This window comes from Ursus americanus, chromosome 20 (assembly GCF_024610735.1).
Source record: "Ursus americanus isolate L20-20 chromosome 20, mUrsAme1.1.p, whole genome shotgun sequence".
NCBI classification, from domain to species: Eukaryota; Metazoa; Chordata; class Mammalia; order Carnivora; family Ursidae; genus Ursus; species Ursus americanus.
In genome coordinates, this window is record NC_142146.1 from 34,664,610 (window position 1) to 34,685,630 (window position 21,021).

A 21,021-nucleotide genomic window follows, 5' to 3' on the forward strand; every position below is an offset into this window, starting at 1 on the left:
CAATTTTATTACCAGGAATTTATCCCAGAGATCTAGTTGCACATGAACAAAATAACATATATTTTCATTTTCACTGTTTTTATTTTCAAAGGATTAGAAACAACCTAATGTCCATCAGAAGGGACTGGCTTAGTAAATTAAGATACATCTATACAATGGAATAATATGCATCCATAAAAGAACAAGAAAAACTTTTATATACGGACATACAATCATCTCCAAGATATATTATAAGTGGGGAAAAAAAACACAATAAAGAGAATGTGTGGATTGCCTTTCTCAAAAGAGAGGAGAAAAAGAAACTCAACCAGTAATGTCGGTTGACCCTAGGAAGAAGAACTCAGTGATAAATTTGAATTGAGATATTAAAAATAAAAATAGGGGTCACATCAATATTTCACAATGCTATTTCTTGTTACCAGACTTTTATATACTTTTAGGAACTGATTTTGAGTCTTCTTCGTAATATCACTACTATATTTTATATTAAAATTTGGCTTTCCGGATTTGTTAAATTACCAGGATCAGAGTCCACACTTGCTCCTAGGTGGTTTGTGATCGTTGGAATTTGTTGATCTGGCAACAATTGACACCTTTACAATGTTAAGCCATCTCATCCAGAATCCTGGACTATTTTCTCATTTAAATATTAAATTATTTCCTTGATACAGTTTTTTTTCCTTTATTGAAGTCTTGTGAATTTTTTGATAAATTAATTTCCAGAAACATTTTGTTGTTGTTGTTTCTATCATTTTCTTCTTACTGGTTATTGCTATTTGAGAAAAATGCTTCTGATTTTTGAGGTTCTTTGTACCTGGCAAACTTTTGTTGGCCTTGTTTATTTCTATGAATCTTTTGTTTTGCTTTTTATCCTTTCTGTATGAGTGATCTGCATACAGATGGTCTGCAAATAATGTTTCCTTTCTAACCTCTCTATCTCTTATTTTCTTATTTTATAGCTTTGACCAAGACCTCTGGTATTATATTAAACAATACCTGTGAATCAAATGCCCCTTTGATTTGCTTCTGTAGTACCATATTCCTCTCATTTGCCATACTGCTATAGTTGGAATTTCGTAATTATTGAGGTGATTATTTTATTAATATTAATTTCCCTCATTGTACTATAAGCTCTATGAAGGCTGGAATTATACCTGATTTTTCTCACCATTGTATCCCTGGCATAGTGCCTGGGATGTGTTTATCTCAATAAATATTTCTTGAATGAGTAATGAATGGCCTAAGCCGATAAATAAGAATTAAAGAAAATCATAATAGATGAGGACCATAATTTTCTTATCTTGCCTTTTCCTCCCCTGTTCCAATTACAAGCTCATTAACACTCAGGAGCTATGTATCAGTCAGGTTATTTTGGCTGCAAGCACCAAAACTCTGGCTGGCTAAATTAAACAAGAGGGGAATTTACTGGAAGGAGATAAGGAGATGGGGATTAGAAGATGAAAGGAAGGCTGAAACCCTATGCAGAGAAAAGAGCAATTCCGAGGGTGTAAAATAGAAACTACTCGACAGTTTTGTCATGGTGTTGCCACTGCAACTAAGGAGCACCAAGGACTCTGATCGTTTTCTCTCTCTGATCAAGATCCCCGCTCCATCTCACGACCCTGAGATCACCACCTGAGCCAAAACCAAGAGTCGGAAGCTTAACCGCTGGAGCCACCCAGGCGCTCCTACCCAGGCTTCCATATGCTATTTATGTTTCAGTCTTCACATTTATAAGTTTGGTCTATTTGGAGTTTATATATATATATGTGTATATATATATATACACATATATATATACATATATACATATATATACATCACAAAGCATTTATATATATACACAAGTTTTTCCTCCTCCAAATGGATACCCAGAGATCCAACCCTATTTATTTAAAATATCATCTTTTTCCTCAGTGATTAGAGATGCCACTTAAATCATATGCTAAAATTTTCCATATGTTTGGGCCTATTTCTGGCCTTTCTATTCCATAGGCCTGTCCATTCAGGAACCAATACTACATTGTTTTAATTATAGAGGTTTTATAATATGTTTTAATAGCTGATACGGCCAGCATAATCTGCTCTTTAGAGGGGGCATTCCTGTCTAAATTATTTATCCACATGAACTTGAAAAGTTAACTTGTCTAGCTCCAGGAAAACAAAAAACAAAAACATGTATTGATATTTTGATTGGGGCCATGTTAAATTTACGTATTAACTTGGGAAGAATTGGCATCTTTAAAATGTTTATCTATCCAAGAATAAGAGATGTTTCCATTAGTTCAAGTCTACTTTTGCATTTTGGGGTGTATTTTAGGGTTTTCCTCATTACAGGCTTTGCACATTTCTTGTTAAGTATTTCTTTTTGATATTGTTTGTATCACACCAGTCACGGGTAAAATACAAAGCTATTGCTTTGTATGTTAATTTTTATCTTGTTACCTTGCTGTGTTACTTATTACTGTGCCGTATTAGTTTTAATTTGGATTTTCTTGTGTTTTCCACCTAAACATTCAGATCATCTGTATGTACTTGCCTCTTCCTTTGCAATCTTGATTTCCCTCATTGTTTTCTTTTGTCTAATTGTTTTGTTCTTTACACAATACAATGTTAAAATGTAATGGAGGTAGCAGATATCCTGTCTTCTTGCTTGACTTCCTGCTTACTTTCCTTTGATGAGAATGCCAATAGTGTTTCCCCATTAAACAAGATGCTAGATTTTATTTTTTCTTCCCCAAAGATTTATTTATTTTTTAAGAGAGAGGAAGGGGCAGAGGGAATCTTCAAGCAGATTCCCCGCTGAGCATAGGGCCCAACAATGCGGGGCTCCATTTCAAGACCCATGAGATCATGACCTGAGTGGAAACCAAGAGTTGGACGCTTAACCAACTGAGCCCATCCAGGTACTCCTAGATTTTACTTTTTAAAAAATCAGAAATGGCTGTTGAATTTTGCCAAAGGCCTTTTCATCATCCATGGAGATAACCATGTTTGTTCTTAAATCTACTACCATGTGAGTTATATGAACACATTTCCTAATATTGAACCATGTTTGTATCAGTAATGCTAAATCACCTTAAAATGTGCTATAGATTCTGTTTACTAATATTTTATTTAGGACTTCGGCAGCAATATTTATGAGACTGGTCTGTGGAGTTTTTTTGCGCAATCTTTATCAGATTTAGATATCAACATATTTGTTTCATAAAAAGAAAACTAAACTTTCCTTCATTTTTCTACATTTTGGAAGTTTACCTAACTTTAGGGATTATTTGGTACTTTCCTCCTGAAACCATCTGGGCCAAGTGCTGTTTTGTGGGAGTTAATTCTTTGATAACCTTCTCTATTCCTTCTGTGGAAATTTTTGTCACTTTCCACCTGAGGTAGGATGAATTTCAGTGAATTCTATTTTCCTCGGAAAGTAATCATTTATCAAATTTATTTGTACCAAGTTATGAGAGTAATCCTATGTTTGTTTGAATACCCCGTTTTACTGGCTATTTCTCCCTTTTATTGATTAATTGATTGATTATTTATTTTTGGCATTTGTGCTTTCTTGATTGAGCAAGCTAAAGGATTGCCTTTGGTTTTTTATGAACTCTGTTATTCATTTTACATCTAATTATTTTCTGCTTTTATTTATCTTCATTAAAGAATTTTGGGGGAGGGACCTAAATGTTAGAACTATGGGATTCCATTACATCAGCGATGAGGGAAATCCACAGCTTTTAAATACTTTATGTAAATAATGAAAATAAAAATAAGTGAAGTAAATATTCAACTCAAAAAAGAAAGTAAACAAAATAGATGGCAATAAAGATAAAGTGCTCAACCTTCTTCAAGTCAGATGCTGGCAAGATGGAAGCCAACTGTGAAGTCGTTCTCCTAGACTGGCCCCTGGATGTGGACTACTATGGGATGGTGACATCCCAGAACAGTCTGAATTCATGGCTACTGATCCAAGTACAAGGCAACCATCTCCTCAGGTGACTCAGGCGTTTTAACCAGAGACAGGATGGACGTATAAAATATACGTATAAAAATATTCTACTACTAGCAATCCACAAGAGCAAACGGGCAGCATTTGTGCAACTCAATCCCTACTAGTAATTAATACTAAGCTGAACTATGCCCAAAAATGACCCATACACAGTTACTATAGTTACCTGAAAATTAAAGCTGAAGCTAAAATACGCCAAAGTCTACGAGGTTGTATGAATCTCAGCAATTAAGGGTAAAATTTTATGTTTACCAATGTTTAGTATTTAAAGGAATTTATTTCCTGAAACCTTATCTACCATCTTCAATTTCAATTATGTTTGACAGACATTAAGAGATCAGGGAAAATATTTATAATAAACAAAAAATAAAGCATACAAAATTACACATGTAGTAATGACTTCGCAAAGCAAAATATAAATATGCCATATTTATACACCAAAATATTCACAGTGGTAGTAACTCCTTAAAGGTAAAAATCCCTGTCTTACTCGTCTTTATAGTGCCATCTTACAGAAGAGTGCCTGGTACAAAGTAGGTATTCAGTAAATGCTTGCTGAAAAAAATGAAAGTGAATAATACACATCTTCAAAAAAAGGTACTCGATCAAGTAAATATATGAAATTTTAATATTTTTATCTGAAATATACAAAGGACTAAAGACAAAGTCAATACCTAACTAAAATTCTCTTAAGTAACTTCATTATTACAAAGTTAAATCTTGAGTCAAAAATCCAACTCTAAAAATATGGTCTCAAAAATCACATATCTACATATAATACTAAGACAAGTAAATTGTCTTATGCTGCATCGTCATCATCCACTGCAGTGTAGATGGCTTGATTCCTCCTCTTAATTTTCTTTCTTTGTTCAGGTTCATGTTCATCACTCAGCCTCTTCAATGGCAACTCGGTTAAGTCGTTTCCATCCCCTGACTCTGCAGCCTCACCAAGTTTCCCCTCTCTGCCATCTGGAGAACCCAAAGTATCATCAGATGATACAACCATGGAACCCGGCAAGATCCTGACATCAGAGAAGCTTGCAGAGAAGTCAGAAGCTTGATCGGAAGAAGGTTCTACAGACGGTGTATTCATGTCACTATGCGTACTTACAATACTATCTTCATCTTCCTCTTCTTCATCTAACATTATTTCATCTGGATTAATAGAGGACAGGGCAGATGTGTCTGTGTTATATTCACTACGGTCTTCTCCAGAGTCACTACTCTCCATGTCATCCTGCTCTTCATATTCACCACACAAGGGATGTTCTTCCTTGGCCTTCTGAAGCCTGACATTCATGTCAGTGATGCCAAGTTGGGCACAAAATTCAGTAGTTTGAGGATTGATCCTATGAACCAACTGCATTTGCGTCTGTGGCTTGCTAGGGTCATAACAAGCAGCTGTTATGCTAAAGTTACATGGAACTTTGAGGTCATGATTCAGTATTTCCAATACTTTGTTCATAGCTTCTTCTGTTGCACTATAATCCCACCTACAAAAGTCCAAAACAATAGCTTTTTACATTTTATGAGCCTCAGACAATAAGAGATGAAATCTAACTATGGACTTCGTGTGTATAAACCATACATAAAAATTCCATCTAATAAAATTGTAGTTAATTTGCCAAAGGACCATTTTGAAATAAAAACAATTCTTAGAAAAAACTGTTCTTAGCTCACACTCTAAAACAAGTATAAATTAATGTGTGACTCAAATCCCATCATATTATAGTTTTACGCACGCTTATTCATTTATACACTTATTTGGGTTGGTATTCATCATCCATTTTTATATCCCAGACGGAAAACTTGTAGTTTTCTATACCAGTCAGTAAACCCCGAATTACTCTGACACTCATTTAACAATAATTCCCTTGATTTAAAAAAAAGAAAAAGGTGGAAAGGACAAAAATCAGGCACGCAACAGAGTGAGCAAACCCTAAATAAGGTCAGACGTACCTTGCATGCAGGCCATTATTTTCAGGCATATTCCACTGGCGCTCAGTCACATTAATAAGATCATCAGTAGCCCTGAGAACAGTGAGCCATTCAATATCATACTCTAAGCACTCAGGAGCACTGGGGTCATGTTCTATTTCTATTACCTATAGAAAAGAAATTGGTAATTTTAAGAAATACATTTCTAATATTCTAAGAATTTCAATATAACAATAAAATTTAAAAGGAATTTAATAGCTTACAAACACTAACGTTGTCCTCAAAGAATTCTCAGAATACATAAATTATAGAGAGCATAAATGAATTCTAAAGGGAAAACTATTATTTTTCTAATCACTGAAAGAGCAAAACTATATTATAAAGCTATTTCATTTTCTTTTTACCTGAAGAAAGTCTCTATGCGGTAAGCATTTGTCCAAGGCTAAAAATTTGGTTGCTTTGGCTGTCTGTCCTTTATCCTTGGCCTAGAAATATGAACCATGATTTAAGAAAAAAAATGTTAAAACATCACAGGTAAGTCATACACAGAACAGGATGGAAAGAATCTTTATTAAACACACCCCTAAGCCGTGTGTCAAAGCAACAACTGTCACTGTTCCAAAATAAGTGAGTTCTATAACCACGTGTGTAATGATGGGCAAGGCACTTGAATTCTGTGGGCTTCAATTTCCTTACAAAAGTAAAAGCAGATACACATGCTGATGATAATAATGATACTGTTAAAGCACATAACGCAAAGGTTAATGATAACAGAAAAGCTTTAAAGTGATCTGGCAGAACTAAAACTGAACAACTTTTAGAAGAAATTATAGGGAAAAATCTTTATAACCTTAGGTTGGGCGAAGATTTCTTAGATACAACACCAAAAGTAGATATGATACATTCACAGAACGAAATATCGTTCAACAATAAAGATGAAAAAAATACTAAACCTGCTGCATGAACGAACCTTAAAAACAAGCAAAGGAAAGAAACCACAAGCCAAAGACTATAGATTTTTGACCCCATTTATATAAATGTTCAGAAGAGGCAGATCTAGAGAGACACAAAGCAGATTAATGGGTGCCTGGGGCTGAGGATGAGAACAGGACTCTGACAGCAGACAGACCCAAAAGATCTTCTGGGGTGCTGGAAATGTTCTAAAACTGGGCTACGTGATGTTTGCTCTGGAAACATCTGGAATTCTGGAAATATACTAAAACTCACTGAATTGTACAATTAAGTAGGCGAATTATACGTTATGTAAACTATACTCCAATGAAACTATTTAAAAAAAAAAAAAGAATTGGCAGAAAGAAACACGGGCAGGAGGTGGTGGGTCACAAACACAAAGTTCATATTGGATGTAGTAAAAAAGTGACTCAGGGAGAAGAGTAAGGCACACGGAGGAAAAAAGACAAGGAAGTAGGCTATGGGCCATCCTGCTGCAGGCCAGGTTTCAGTTCACTGGTGGTGAGGGACTAAGGGACGTGCAAGGCACACAGATTACAGGCAGATAGTGGCAGCAGGGCAGTTCTGAGGAAAGGTGGTTTTTGGTGTTGGAAAAGGGGCTGAGACAGAACACTGGCAAAGTCAGAGGAGGTTGAGGAGCTAAGAAAAAGGGATCAAACATATTAATTCAGAGATTTAAGTCCCTGAGGTTGACAACAAAAGATGGATGGGGAGGAAAGGACCAAATCTGATGCTTCAGTAAAAATCCAGGAGTGTCATGAGCCCTAGGAGACAGAAGAGAGTAACACAGACGTAGAACAGGTGACTGATAGAAATGGATGAGTTGGACATTAAAAGAGGATAATCACTTTGGCAGTGGCCCAAAGGAAAATAAAAAGAGTAATCTTGCTTCCTCTTTCCAGTGAAACTGGGGCGTGAGGATAAGCCCACAACAGCAAGGGCCTACAGGAATGTTTTCAAACAGAACCTCTCCAACTGTATTTGAGGAACATCATTAAAGTGTACCCCCACCACGGAAAAGTGTTGGGTCAAGTTCAGGAAGCACTGCACACCACATTCCACTCTTGGAGAAAGCAGTGCCCGTTAACACATTAAAAACTCTCAGAAATTCTATAGAAGCCTTCAAGAAGAAATCTCTACCCTTGTTAACCCAGCATTTTCTAAACGTTTTCCCTATGGAGTACTTTATGGGGAAAGTCAGAGTTTGGTGAGAATGGGAGGGGAAAGGGAGAACCACACATTTCCATAAAAGCCTAACTGTAAGTATAAATTTATTCTCTACCTTCCATCGAGCACTATCATATGCACAGTTTCCCAAGGAAAATTCTGGGAGTCCCTCTGTCACCAAATCCAGATGATTCTGCTTCCAAAAATCTCTCTGGAACCTGCCTTCTCTGTGTTCCCTCTTCACTGCAGGTTAGAACCTCATCTTTTGCTTAAATATGCCTCCCATTTTACTAACTACAATCCATACACAAAACTGCTACCAAACTAATCTTTCTGAAGTGAAAATCTGGTTTATCACTCCTCAACCTTGCCCATTACCTTCTGGTTAAAACCCACACTCCAGAGCGTGGCCCGGAAAGCAGCTACGATCTCGTTCCAGCCCCGTCTCTCCCTCTGCCTCAGCCGTAGGGACTGCTGCAGCCCCCGAAGCGCGCCAGGCATTCAGGCCGCCAGCCTTTGCGCACACTGATCGCTCTACCTGGACGGTGTTACCTGGATTCTACTGCTTCCTGGCACAATCAATTCCTCTGCAAAACCTTCTCAATCTCTTCATCTCCCGTCCGCACCCCCATCTCAGCACAGTATGGCATAGGTGCTCCCACAGTATCCTGCACTTTTCATCACAAATTTATTACACTATTTTATAATCACCTGCATGTCTCTTCCCCCCAAGCATACGGAGTTACTCACAAAAGCAAAGTTATCTTTGATCTCTTTCTCTCGATTTACAACTGTGCCCATAGTGCCTTAGCCCGCACATATTTGATAAGTGTTTGTTAGATGAAAGAATAAATATTTTTGGTTTCTACCTGGTGCTGCATCAAGGCTGCAAACTTCACATGAAGGTGTGCGGAAAACCAGTACGTGGGCTTGAAGTGCTCTAAGAGCTCTGAGGCGGCAGGACTTCCCAGTGTGTTATTTTCCACTTCTTGTCGGAAAAAAGATTTAGTCTTAAGAAGCTGCTGCTTATTTCCATAATGATAGATCTTTCTTGGCCAATCGTGAGATAAGAATATGTCCATAGGCTGCTTCAGCTTTAACAGAAAAAGAAAGAAAACTTTTAAAAACAGATGAAAAGCAATCCCTGGCTTTCTCTCCACCACTACACAACCATTTGCCCACTTAGAGCTTGAGATTTCTGTGTAATTCATTCTAAGGAAACTTCATTTACGAAAGTCACAGAAAAACTAAGAAATACCAAACTTACTCATCTAAACCAGGAGAAACTGCTTTCTCTCTCCTCACAAATCACCCCTATTTTCCATGGCAAGGTAGGGCCATACAGACACACTTTGATCAGACTGTCAGCCAGCTATGTTTTTGGTATAGGGCCTGTAAAATATATAATAACTGCCATTCTTTTCCTTTCTATTGAAGAAACTGTTTCAAGACACAGAGACACCAGATTTCATGAGATCTCTAATGTAAATAATACAATAAAACCCAAAGGTATATATATTTTTTCCCTAATGGACTCATACAGCATACACCTAAAAAACTCTGTTTACTACATAAATTATTGTAGAGGTATTTAAGGTGGCTGGTGTCTTCACAGGGAGGCCACAAAATACACTCCATACTTTACTGATCCCCAGCACCTTCAAGTAATCTGCAATAAATACTTAGAAAACTAAATTAAAATAACTTAGGTGTTCAAGACAATACAAGATAGGACTAATCACTGAATAACTGATTCAGGCAGTAAATGCAATGAAATTTCAGGATAGGCTTTAAACTAGAACACTGGTGGAGCACCTGGGTGGCTCAGTTGGTTAAGCGTCTGACCCTTAATCTCAGCTCAGGTTTTGATCTCAGGGTCATGAGTTCAAGCCTCAAGTTGGGCTCCACACTGGGCATGGAGCCTACTTAAAAAACCAAACCAAACAAAAAACTAGAACACTGGTATCTAAGCTGGTTCTTTGAAGACTGGTAGGACTGAAGTGGGTAAAAGGGAAAAAGCATTCCAGCTAGGTAACTGTCATGAGCAAGGTATTAAAGAAATGCCCGCAAAGCATCCTCAAACTCTTGCAGAGACTGTAGGGTATGGTGGGAAGGGCCTGAGGGCATCAGGCAGCCTCCACCCCTTAACTCCTTGGGAAATCCAGGGCAGGCTACTTACCTATCTGAGCCTTGGCCTCGCATCCTTAACATGATGAAGTCAGAGTAACACCTACTTCATAGAATTGTGTGGCAATTATATGAAATATCACGTGCGAAAACTGCTTAGCCCAGTTGTCAGGCATTTAATGCGTCCTCAAACAAAAACCTAGTTTCACCTACTCTCCAGTTAAGCCAGTGTTCCAATACCACCTTCACAATTTTACCATATTCTCTACCCTTTTTACCACTATTTATTTCCTATTTAATACCATTATTTAAAATATTTTAATATTTTCTTTAAAGTATCACTTTATGGCAATATATATTCTTTAGTCTTATCCTAAGTAGTGATACCTGAAATCATGGATTAAATATTCTATTTTATTATTACTCCCTAAAATAAATTCATAACATTAGAATTAAAAAATGTTCATCTGTGAACCTCCTAAAAGCAACTCAAGATCCAAATTTTAGAAATACTGAATTAAGCTCTTCTTGGAAGTCGTATACCAAAATGATCAAAATACACTTTGGTACAGAATTACTTTAACATTTTTTTCAAGTCTGCTATAATGTACTTTTTACATACCTGTTTTAATTTATAGACTTCAATATTTCTCACATGATATATACTCCTTATTGTAGCTGGATTATAAGGGGGGCACTCAAAATGACCTTAAATTAAAGAAGAGAAATAAGCTATATTCAACTCCCTTAATACCGCAAATACAAATATATACACACACTTCTCCAAACCTGAGGTCTGTCGTTAATGCTTTTGGTTCTTAAAAATTTTATGAAGACACTGCTCTTAAAATACTGGTATTTTCTACTAATAAGTGATCACTAACTAGAAATCTAAATAATTGAGGGGCTTATAATTTTTTAAATTAAATTATATTTGTTATGGAATATGTTGGTTATTCACATAGTTTAAAATTTAAAAGATACCATCAGAATGGAATAAGAGTAGACCAGTGATGCCTAGGGCTGGGGTGGGAGCAGGGATTAACTACAAAACTTTGGGGAATGATAGAAATGTTCTAAATCTGGATGGTTGCATAACCCTATAAATTTACTAAAAATCATTGAATTGTATACTTTCAAATATATGTAAATTTTACTTCTACAAAGCTGCTAAAACAATGGGAGGCAGGGATCCTCCTATTCCTGTCCCCCAGCCACCAGTAACGCTACCTAGAGGCAACCAGTGTTAATCAGGTTTTAGTATTTTATTCCAGGGATATCAAGTATGCAATGCATATAATAATACACAAACTACTTTATCCTTCCTTTTTTTTTTTTCTCACACAAATGGCAATATAGTTTATACATGTTCTGTGCCTTGTTTTTTTCACTTATCTTGGAGTTCTTTGTATCTCACACATGGAGATACTTCTCTTCCTTAAAAAAAATAGCTTCATAGCACTACATTGTATTATTTTATCATGATATAGTTAATTAGTTCCTACCTTTTGCCATTACAAACAAAGCCAAAATAAAAAAATGTGTACACATCATTTTGCACTTGCGGAATATATCTGTAAATTATATTCCTGGAAATAGAACTCCTGGGTCAGAGTACTTTTATAATTTCCACAGACTACCAGCTGTCCTCCAAAGAGTGGAGGACAGTTTGCACCCACACTTGCCATGAAGGAGATGGCCTATTTTTGTACTCCTGTGCCAATAGTTCAGAATCATGGAGAACAGCGCAGCAGAGAACAGACTTGTGATTTAACAGTTACATTGAGGATATAAGTTTTAGCTGCCAACTCAAAAAATTTTGAAATCCCTGTGAACCCAAGTTATTCCTTTAACTTTAAAACCAAGGTATAATCTTTTCAGATACAATGGAATGAATAAGCACAGTGCGGTATACTTCCACAATGGAATACTACTCACAAATTAAAATGAGTAGAGTGAGATGTATCAACATGGATTTCAAAAACATTAAACATTGAAGCAAGCTGCAAAACGATACATTCACATGAAGTTTAAAACATGCCATATCATACACTGTTTAAAGCTGTTACACATCTCGCAAAGACATAATCAAGCAAATGACAAATACCAAATTCAGAAGAATGACTGTCCGGTGAGGAAAGGGAAGGATAAAAGGAGAAGAATGGGACTGAGGACAGATAAACAATGAGCTCTGACTGTATCTGTACTGTTTCATTTCTTAAAAATCCTAATTAAAAGTCACAAAATACAAAGACTTGATAAAACTAGATGGTGGATACATAAATAGTAGGTTCTAGTGTTCTCAGCATTTTCATATGTATAAAATATTTCATTAAAAAAAGTAATAATAGTTCAGAGAAAAAAATCCAATGAAAAAGTCAAACTATATATTATGCTTAAGTTACTCTGAGGCATGCAAGTTCTTAGGTTTAAAAACAATTCTCAGAATAATACCTTTTCGATAGTCATGAGATTTAAAGATACCAGAGATGCCACCAATCCTTACGCCTCGGTATTTTACTACACCAGCCAAACCTGAAAAAGTACACAGTTAAATAAAATTACCAAAGGCAGAAGTAATCTCTTTACTAACTAAATGAATAGTTTAAAGGCCTAGAACTCCACGCAGTCCTAAAATTATTTGAAAATTAAAAGTCATGATGAAGTTACTCTTTTACATAGTGATATGCCAACAATATATACGGCAGACTAGGGAGAAGAGCCCTAGAAGCAGATAGGCAAGAGATTAAGCAGAAAGGAAGGAACAAATGAGATTAGGTATGGTAAGGGAGAAATAGACATACAGTGGGTTGGGGGGGGAATAAGGAAAAATGTCCTATGATGGATTTATATGTTATAAATCTGAAAGTGAACAGGTATAAAGAACCTGCAGTTTCTATATTTCATTTCTGACTGACCAACTTCAAACATCTTTTCACAATATTGCAGCTGTCAAAAAATCAAGCAGTAACAAGGTAGAGAAATTACATGTCTGAAGTTATGGTGTCATCATCAGAGCTATAAACATTTATTTTTTTAAAAAGATTTTATTTATTGGGGCGCCTGGGTAGCGCAGTCGTTAAGCGTCTGCCTTCGGCTCAGGGCGTGATCCCGGCGTTCTGGGTTCGAGCCCCCCATCAGGCTCCTCTGCTATGAGCCTGCTTCTTCCTCTTCCACTCCCCCGCTTGTGTTCCCTCTCTCGCTGGCTGTCTCTCTGTCAAATGAATAAATAAAATCTTAAAAAAAAAAAAAAGGTTTTATTTATTTGAGAGAGAGAAAGCACGAGCTAGGGGAGGAGCAGAGGCGGAGGGAGAAGGAGAAGGAGAATCTCTCCAGCAGACTCCACGCTGAGTGAGGAGCCCAAAGTGGGGCTCGGCTCTATCTCACAATGCTGAGACCATGACCTAAGCCAAAACCAAGAGTCGTGCCCTCAACTGAGTGAGCCACCCCAGCACCCCACTAAAAACATTTAAATAAAGAAAGGACTGTATAGTGTAACAGGACTAAAACTGAACCTGAATCTAATCAGACTATGAATCTAAACACAGATTACAAGTAATGCAGAGGAGAAAAGGAACATGTTAAACAACATAAGAAATTCCAATCAGCTAAATCCAGAAAGCGGGAAATTCTATAAGACAAATTTCTCATTTTCTTCAACAAATAAACAACACTGGGTGGGGGAGAAAAAAGACCGTTATAGTCTAAGAGGCTTTAGAATGAAATGTGTGGATCTTGTTTGGATTCTATTTGAACAGTCAATTGTAAAACCAACCTCTTTGTGATAATCGCAGAAATCTGAACATGAACCAGGCAACAGATAATGGGAATTACTGCTACTTTAGTTAATGGTACTGTAGCTGTGATGTTTTAAAAAATCCTTATCTCTTGGGGCACCTGGGTGGCTCAGTCGGTTAACCCGCTGCCTTCGGCTTGGATCATGATCCCAGGGTCCTGGAATCTGGCCCCACATTGGGCTCCTTGCTCAGTGGGAAGCCTGCTTCTCCCCTGCCTGCCACTCTCCCCTGTTTGTGCTTGCTCTCTCCCTCTGTCTCTCTCTGTGTCAAATAAATAAATAAAAATCTTCAAAAAAAAAAATCCTTATCTCTTAAAAATATGTACTGAAGTATTCACGGGTGAAATAATCTAATGGTTGGGATTTATTTTACAATACTCCAGTCACTTCTTCCCACAAAAAAGTTTGGAGGGGAGTGGGGTTGAAATAAGGATGGCAGAATGATAATAGTTGTTGAAGCTGGTTAATAGGTACAAAGATTCATTATACTATTCTCTACTTTTGTGTATGTTTAACAAATTCCATTATAATAAGTTTAAGTTTTCTTAATTTAAGAGAGTAAGAGAAAAATAAAGGGATTGCAAATAGTGTAAAAGGTCTTTGCAGTTATACTTATTGTTACATTATATTATCTATATTGCTTAAAACACTAGATGAAGCACAGACATATTTTCATGATTACCTACTTAAATTAACTGTTTTAATTACATTTTCATAATTAACTATTTAAATTAAGAAGCATTCCCAAAACACTATACATCTCAAGATGCTGCCCAACTATTACACAAATCCTGACAGGCTCTTCCATTCCAAACCAAAAAATTACCCACCTACACATACCTAAATAATAAATGTTTGGCGCCACCCAGCCACCATAGGGTAACTCTTGCAAATGATTTGAAGCTTCATGGTTTCCCCCAATGAAGATTGTGAGAACTGGAGCCTTTTTCTCTCCAGAGTAATACCTAGAACATAAGGGTAAAGTTGTCAGTTGGTATAGCAGAAATCAGGCATAGAGAAAATAAATAACTCATGCTTATAAAATTGGGCATAGCAGAAAAGCAAAATAAGGTCCAAAGGAAAAATCTGAGCTCACCATAAAAAATTAAAAATCTCTTTCTAATAGAATTGCCTATGCTTGTCCTTAAGAATGAAGGGGCTGCCACCTTGGGTTCAAAGCCAGTGTGCATTCAATGAGGTCAGGAACTTTGTCAGTTCTTAACCTTAGCTTCTAGAACGCGGACGAGCACAAAGCAGGTATCCAATAAAACCTCCTGGATCAGTAAATAAAGCAGTCCCAGAGTCCTATCAAGTACAAGGTAGATTAACCTGTCAGCTTCTTCCTGCAGGTTTCCCCCTCAGGCTTCGGTCCCTTCCGTAAACAGACAAGACCGGTGAAAGGAAATGAGAAAAGTGACATTTACTAAACACCCGTTCCGAGACACAGCGTGAACAAAGAAGGTAACTAAGTAAGACAACTAGTCAGTGGCAGGGAAGAATTCGAATCCAGTCCGGGCTCTCTCCCACCCACTGCTGGATAGTCACACCTCGTACCGCTGGTCCGAGGCCCGGACCCCGCCGCTCACCTGTAGAAGGTCTGCATGTGGCGGTACTTGGGCGGGACGGCCATGCAACGCAAGTCGGCCTCGTTGCGCACCGCCTGGAAGTCGCCGCAGCACAGCAGAAGATCTATTGGCCCGGGGCCGCGCTTCTCCGCCAGAGCCAGCGTCTCATAGATCTTGTCCAGCTCGCCGTGGCAGCAGCCGGCCACAGCCACCCGCATCCTGCCGGCTCGAGGCGGGGAGCGCTGCCCGCAAGTCCCTACACCAGAGGCAGCCCAGGCCGGCCAGCAAAGAGCCGAGAGACCGCTCGGCTCCCGCCAACACTGAATGAACCCACCCCTCGAAAAGACGCCTGAAATAGAATTCACTTCCGGTTTCCAAATCTCGCGAGAGGGATAGGAAAGGGCAAGAATTACAGGGGTTGAGAGAGCGTTCTAATCGGCTGGGGCTTTCCCTGTCTTCCTGGCTCCTTGAGTTCTAGCAGTCTGACAGATGATAAAAATCAAAACCAGGGGACGCCTGGGTGGCTCAGTCGGTTAAGCGTCTGCCTTCGGCTGAGGTCCTGATCCCAGAGTCCCGGGTTTGACTCCCGAGCCATTGGACTCCTGGTTGTTCAGCGGGCAGTTTGCTTCTCCCTCTGCCTGCCGGTAGTGCGCGCTCTCTCTCTCACACACACAAATAAATGAATAAATTTAAAAAAAAAAAATCAAAACCAGAAGTGTGTTTTTTTTTTTTAAACCCGGGAACAGTAGTTTAGTTTGATAAAATTAAGCCAGACTAAACAAGTGAGACCGTGGCATTGGCTAACCCCCAGTACAAACCTCTCACAGCAAAGATAGTTGCCTGAAAGCGAATTAGAAATTAAAAGATTTTTTAAAAGACACATCAAACTAAAAATAATTTTTAAATAAAACTTAAAAACTCCCTGGGGGTTTCTAAAATTATCAGTTATTTTTTTAAAAGGGGCCAGGGACTCTTCTTTTTCCTACCAAATAGGTGTTTGCATAACTAGACTGCAGGCTCAATGAAAGCTGAAGAATGTCTCGAAAATGTCCAGGAGGAAAAAGAACCAAACAATTGAAAAAATGAGTGGCCAAGACAGACAAGCAAAAACAGTAGAACACCTCTGGCCAACTTAATCAAGAAATGTAATCTGATCAAGATAATACAGAGAGTTAAAAATACATCTGTCATTTTTTAAAAAAAATGCATAAAATAACATTGTAGGAACAATGACACCAGAATTAATTCAAAAGTAAGCTGAAGATGTTAACAGAAACATGACAATAAGAAAATAGTGGAAAAGTTGAAGAAATCCACTCAAAGACATTGTACCCAGAGTGGATTACAGGCAATTTCTTTCAAATTTACAAGATATAACTGTCATGGTGTTTAAACTGATCAAGAGAGAAGAAAGGAATGGGAATCTAGTATTTCCAATTTTTTTAATATTATATTTTCCTTCTGATTTGGATTTTTAAATATATGAGATGCTTTTAACAGCATTGTTAAATTTAACTTTTTCCATTTGATTTTTAAGATTTTATTTAAATTCAATTAACATATAGTGTATTATTAGTTTCAGAGATACAGTTCAGTGATTCATCAGTTGCATATAACACCCAGGGCTCATTACATCACGTGCCCTCCTTAATGCCCACCACCCAGTTACCCCACCTCTCCACTCCTTCCCTCCAGCAACCCTCAGTTTGTTTCCTATAGTTAAGAGTCTCTTATGGTTTGTCTCCCTGATTTCATCTTATTTTATTTTTCCTTCCCTTCCCCTAAGGTCCTCTGTTTTGTTTCTTAAATTCCGCATAGGAGTGAAACCATAAAACCATCTTTCTCTGATTGATTTATTTTGCTTAGCAAAATACCCTCTAGTTCCGTCCACATCATTGCAAATGGTAAGATTTCATTTTTTTTGATGGTTGAGTGATATTCCATTGTATAGATATACCACATCTTCTTTACCTGTTCATCTGCTGATGGACTTTTGGACTCTCTGCGTAGTTTGGCTATTGTGCACATTGCTGCTATAAACTTTGGGGTGCAGATCACCCTTCGGATCACTATGTTTGTATTCTTTGAGTAAATACCTAGTAGTGCAATTGCTGGATCATAGGGTAGCTCTATTTTCAACTTTTTGAGGAACTTCCACACTGTTTTCCAGAGTGGCTGCACCAGCTTGCATTCCCACCAGCAGTGTAAAAGTGTTCCCCATTCCCCACACCCTCGCCAACATTTGTTGTTTCCTGACTCATTCATTTTAGCCATTCTTACTGGTGTGAGGTGGTATCTCATTGTGGTTTTGATTTGTATTTCCCTGATGTTGAGTGATGTTGAGCATTTCTTCATGTGTCTGTTGGCCATTTGGATGTCTTCTTTGGAGAAATGTCTGTTCATGTCTTCTGCCCATTTCTTGACTGGATTACTTGTTTTTTGGGTATTACATTTGATAAGTTCTTTATAGATCTTGGATACTAGCTCTTTATCTGATAAGACATTTGCAAATATCTTCTCCCTTCTGTAGGTTGTCTTTTGGTTTTGTTGACTGTTTCCTTTACTTTGCAAAAGATTTTTATCTTGATGAAATCCCAATAGTTCATTCTTACTTTTGTTGCCCTTGCTAGTGTCTAGTAAGAAGTTGCTGCAGACGTGTCTAGTAAGAAGTTGCTGCAGGGGCACCTGGGTGGCTCAGTTGTTAAGCGTTTGCCTTCGGCTCAGGGTGTGATCCCAGAGTCTTGGGATCGAGCCCCATATCAGGCTCCTCTGCTGGGAGCGTGCTTCTTCCTCTTCCACTCCCCCTGCCTGTGTTCCCTCACTGACTGTCTCTCTCTGTGTCAAATAAGTAAATAAAATCTTAAAAAAAAAAAAAAAAGAAGTTGCTGCAGCCAAGGTCAAAGAGGTTGCTGTCTATGTTCTCCTCTAGGATTTTGATGAATTCCTGTCTCATATTTAGGTCTTTCATCCATTTTGAGTTTATTTTTGTGTATGGTGTAAAAAAGTCGTCCAGTTTCATTCTTCTACATGTGGCTGTCCAATTTTCCCAACACCGTTTGTTGAAGAGACTGTCTTTTTTCCATTGGATATTCTTTCCTGCTTTGTCGAAGATTACTTGACCATAGATCCATTGGTTTTTAATCTACAAGAAATGTTGTTTTCTGGATCTTTTTTCTTCCATGGAAAATATTTTAATTGAGGTCTGACTTAAAGTAACATGAACAAATTAGAACTGAAGAGCCCATTTTGATGCATTTTTACATATGTAATCACTCATATGACCACCACCCATATCAAGATATAAAATATTTCCAGCATTCAGGAAGGCTCCCTTGTACTTCCTCACAAGCCCCTACACCCAAAAGAAAAGCACTATTCTAACCTCTATCAACATAGATGAGCTTTGCTTGTTTTTTTTCTAATTCCAGTATAGTTAATACACAGTATTATATTAGTTTCAGGCATACAATACAGTGATTCAACAATTCTATACATTGCTCAATGCTCATCCTAAGCGGACTCTTAATCTCCTTCACCTATTTCACTTTTGCTTGTTTACAAACTTCATATAAATGTCGATATACATTATGCACTTAATTTAATGTCCGTGAGATTCATCTGTAAATCTATAATATAAATAGATATAACCATAGGATGCTGTTTCTTATTACTGTGTAGTATTCCATTGTGTGAACATATCACAGTTTGCTTGTCTATTGTCCTGCTGAAGGACAATTGTGTTGTTTCTACTTTGGAGCTATTGTGAATAAAACCAGCATGCACATTCTTGTAAAAATCTTTTAGTGGACATAGCACTTATTTCCCTTCGATTATGTCCAGGAATATAATCTCTGAGTATAGAGTAGATATATGTTTAGCTTTGATAGATAGGTCAGTTTCCAAAGTGTGCCAATTACATTTTCCTAAGGAATATAAAACCATTCCAATTATTCCATGCGCTCAACAGCCTTGGAATTATCTGTCTGTTACATTTTAGCCATTTCCTTACATTTTATACAATGGTATCTCCTTATGGTTTCCATGCAGAATTTATAATAAAATTTTAATATATCAGTCAATTTGAATTTTCTTCTTTTGTGACCAATAGGAAACAATAACTTAATACCATAACATTCAAAAACTAGTGGTCAAAGCAGGAAATAAAAGATGAAAATAAGGATGAAGAAGTGCATTGTGGCTCAGCTCCTGTTTCTAACCCATACCCCATTTTTAGAGACCATACCAGTGAGTAAACAAACTTGAGAATTCTCACTGACTTTAAATCCAGAGAGAATCAAATTTTAAAAAAGCCTCACCCTCTTCCCATTCTGAATGAGGAGAAATAGAAAAATAGTTGGAGAAAAATGGATTGAATGAAAAATGAAGGTAATTCATTTTGCAAATGTGAAAAGCCACACTCACTAAACAGACAAGTATCCTCAAAGTGTGTGTGTAGTCCCATGGGGAAAACAAACAGGTCTCAGACCTGCTGGGAAAGAAATTCCTTGATTCTACCAGTGCAAAGGCAATATCTAGATAGAAGCACCCAGCAATGAGCAAGATGAAAAGAGAAACCACATGTCAACAATGGAAACATGCTAAAAAGAGCATAATCTGGTATGAGGCTGAGCAGGTGTTCATTAAAACTTCTTAGGGACAACCAGACCTTGGTTTCTAAATACAATTCCCCTCTAAAAGAAATGAAGTCTGCTTGTTGAAGTGGTTGATTCTAGGACAGAGAAAGTACAAAATGAGCCTGGATCATCTCATGCAAGAAGCCAAGGAAGTATTCAAAGAATCTCAGGCATCAAAAGACACCAATTGAACATTTTGTCACTGGTCAAATCTGAAACAATTTCAGCATCAAAATGCATAATCATAGTAACAGGCTATAGGCCATCAAATAAAGTAGGAATCTACTACAGTTGACCCTTGAACAATGTGGGGGTTAGCGACACAGACTCCCACACAGTCAAAAATCCATGTATAACTTTTGATTCCCCCAAAACTTAACTACCAATAGCCTACTGTTGACTGGAAGACTTAATGAGAACATAAACATTTAAGTAACACATATTTTGTGTTTTATATGTATTACATATTGTATTCTTACAATAAAGTAAGCTAGACCAAAAAAAGTTATTAATAAAATCATAAGGAAGAGAAAATACATTTACAGTACTGTACTGTAAAAAAAATCCATGTATAAGTGGACTCGCACAGTTCAAACCCATGTTGTTCAAGGGTCAACAGTATTCTATACTGATATAAATAAATAATAGGGGAAAGAGAGGGATCTTATTTACACAAGAATGCTGACTGGTAAATACGGGAGAAAAGTTGTCTTAGAGATCACCATTTTATCGTCATCCTCACTGTTTCAAGCAAGAATCTTCAACTAATGCTAAAACCACTGAGTAAAATTTTAAAGAGTACTAGGATACTTACGTAGT

General features: G+C 37.4%; 1 protein-coding gene across 1 annotated transcript; it reads right to left on the reverse strand.

Annotated features, from left to right (window-relative positions):
* On the reverse strand, positions 1 to 16,184 carry DBR1 (debranching RNA lariats 1). The gene is made up of 8 exons (XM_045791843.2): positions 15,590 to 16,184; positions 14,844 to 14,968; positions 12,662 to 12,742; positions 10,830 to 10,915; positions 8,950 to 9,174; positions 6,346 to 6,426; positions 5,963 to 6,108; positions 1 to 5,496 (listed from the first exon to the last, which is right to left on the reverse strand). The coding sequence occupies exons 1-8, from the start codon at positions 15,784 to 15,786 to the stop codon at positions 4,803 to 4,805; spliced, it is 1,635 nt and encodes a 544-aa protein (XP_045647799.2). The 5' UTR covers positions 15,787 to 16,184; the 3' UTR covers positions 1 to 4,802.
* Between the last annotated feature and the right edge of the window lie 4,837 nt (positions 16,185 to 21,021).